The sequence below is a fragment of the Emiliania huxleyi genome (genome assembly GCF_000372725.1).
Source record: "Emiliania huxleyi CCMP1516 unplaced genomic scaffold EMIHUscaffold_310, whole genome shotgun sequence".
Classification (NCBI taxonomy): Eukaryota; Haptophyta; order Isochrysidales; family Noelaerhabdaceae; genus Emiliania; species Emiliania huxleyi.
In genome coordinates this window covers 94,581-96,235 of record NW_005199683.1, presented here as the reverse complement: position 1 = coordinate 96,235, position 1,655 = coordinate 94,581, and the positions used below count along the sequence as shown (strand labels likewise).

The window sequence follows — 1,655 nt, the reverse complement described above, 5'->3', positions numbered from 1 at the left end:
GGGAGGGGGGGGCGTACCGCGAAGCCCGCCGAGTAGGCCCAGGGGTTGCCTTGGAGGTCGTAGATCCCGGCGGCGGTGACCGTGCCGGTCCCGACGAGGTTGGTGTCGACGTACGTCTGCCAGCTCATTGCTCACGGAACTGCGGACGGGCGGGCAAGAGGAGAGAGCGTGAGGGGTGGCAGGCAGAGTGGCGTGGAAAGGCTGGCGGGCAAGCAAGACGCGGCACGGCGGCGCCTTGCGCTGCGAGGAGGGCTATCGCCGACGCGGATTTGTTTTTCTTTTCTTCGAAACGCCTCATCTCTTTTCGTTGCTCTTTTCGTTGCGCCGGGCCGCGCGAGTCCTCTTTGATTTGTCTCTTTCGGCACCCTTCCGCCACACCTCTGTGGCACCCCCCCCCTCTCTTGGCGCTTTCTTAAGCGCCTGAGCTCCTCCCGAGGCTGAGCTCATCCCTGCATCTCTCAGAATGTCCCTTGAAACGTGAGAGAGTGCGTTGTGTTCTAGGTACTCGTATCCGCTTTCTCTCTTTCGCGGCTAGGGAAGAGCGACGCTGGTGCTTGCTTGCAATGCCCCTCGTGACTCCATCGCTCGCCGTATCAAACTGCACCCTGCCACACTCCCCGCTGCCGGTGCGCGACGGGTCGCTCTGCTCGGTGCCCGCGTGCGCCGCGTGCGGCCGGCTGCTTCCGTCGCTGCTGCTCATCGGCTCAATCAAGACGGGCTCGACGCTGCTGTGGGGCCGGCTGGTCGACTATAGCGAGGGCGCCATAGACACGGGCAGGACCACCGACAAGGGTTACATCTCCAAGAAGGAGAAGGACTTCTTCGGCGACCCTGCGCAGTGGCGCCGTGGCCGCGGCTGGTATGAGCGGGCGTGGCCAAAGTGCCCGGCTAGCGGCGCGCGCACCGTCGTCGGCATCGATGCGACCCCGGCGTACCATGTGTGGTACGATGCGCCGAAGAACATGGCCGCCTTCTACGGCCGGGCGCTCGGCCAGCTCCGGCTCGTGTGGATGCTCCGCGACCCGGTGCGACCGCCGCACCGTCGCCCGCCAAGCTCGGCACCGCCGCCCGCCGAGCGCCGCCGCGCCGCCGCCCGGCCTCGCCGCAGGTGGCCAAGTACTGGTCCTATTTCTGGGAGCTCAAGTCGTACGGCGGCGACTGGGACAGGGTCACCTTTGACGCCTTCACCGCGCCCAAGCTGAACCGGTCGCGCGAGTGCGCCGCTTGCTTGAGTAGTTGAAACTAGCGACCGCGTGCTAGTTGTGCCAGTTGAGCTGAACAGGGCGCGCAGTGCGCATTGCTTGGCGCACCACGCCTCCCAGACATCTCCCAAGACACCTCCCAGACACTTCCCAGCCGCCTCCTGCACACTCCCCAGACTTGTCCCAGACACGTCCCGCATGCTAGCCAGACGCCTCAAGGACACTCCCCAGACACGTCCCAGACACTGTCCCGCACGCTAGCCAGACGCCTCCAGGACAGGACGCGAGAGGGACACTCTGTCGGCAGAGCGGCGCCTCTAACCCGCGCCCGCCCCTCCGGCGCCTCGCCCCTGCGCAGGTGCCTCTGGCGAGACCCAACCTCGCCGCTCTGGCCGCCCTCCCTCCCGCCGCCGTTTGGCAGCTGCGCGCCGCACCTCGACCACGGCCTCTACC

At 66.8% G+C, this 1,655-nt stretch overlaps 1 protein-coding gene across 1 annotated transcript; it reads left to right on the top strand.

Annotated features, from left to right (window-relative positions):
• Positions 1 to 563: 563 nt before the first annotated feature.
• EMIHUDRAFT_240518 (hypothetical protein) lies at positions 564 to 1,523 on the top strand (the record flags this gene model as incomplete). The annotated part of the gene is made up of 3 exons (XM_005774465.1): positions 564 to 1,025; positions 1,139 to 1,215; positions 1,478 to 1,523. 3 exons carry the CDS (start codon positions 564 to 566, stop codon positions 1,521 to 1,523), a joined length of 585 nt encoding a protein of 194 aa, XP_005774522.1.
• Positions 1,524 to 1,655: the final 132 nt, after the last annotated feature.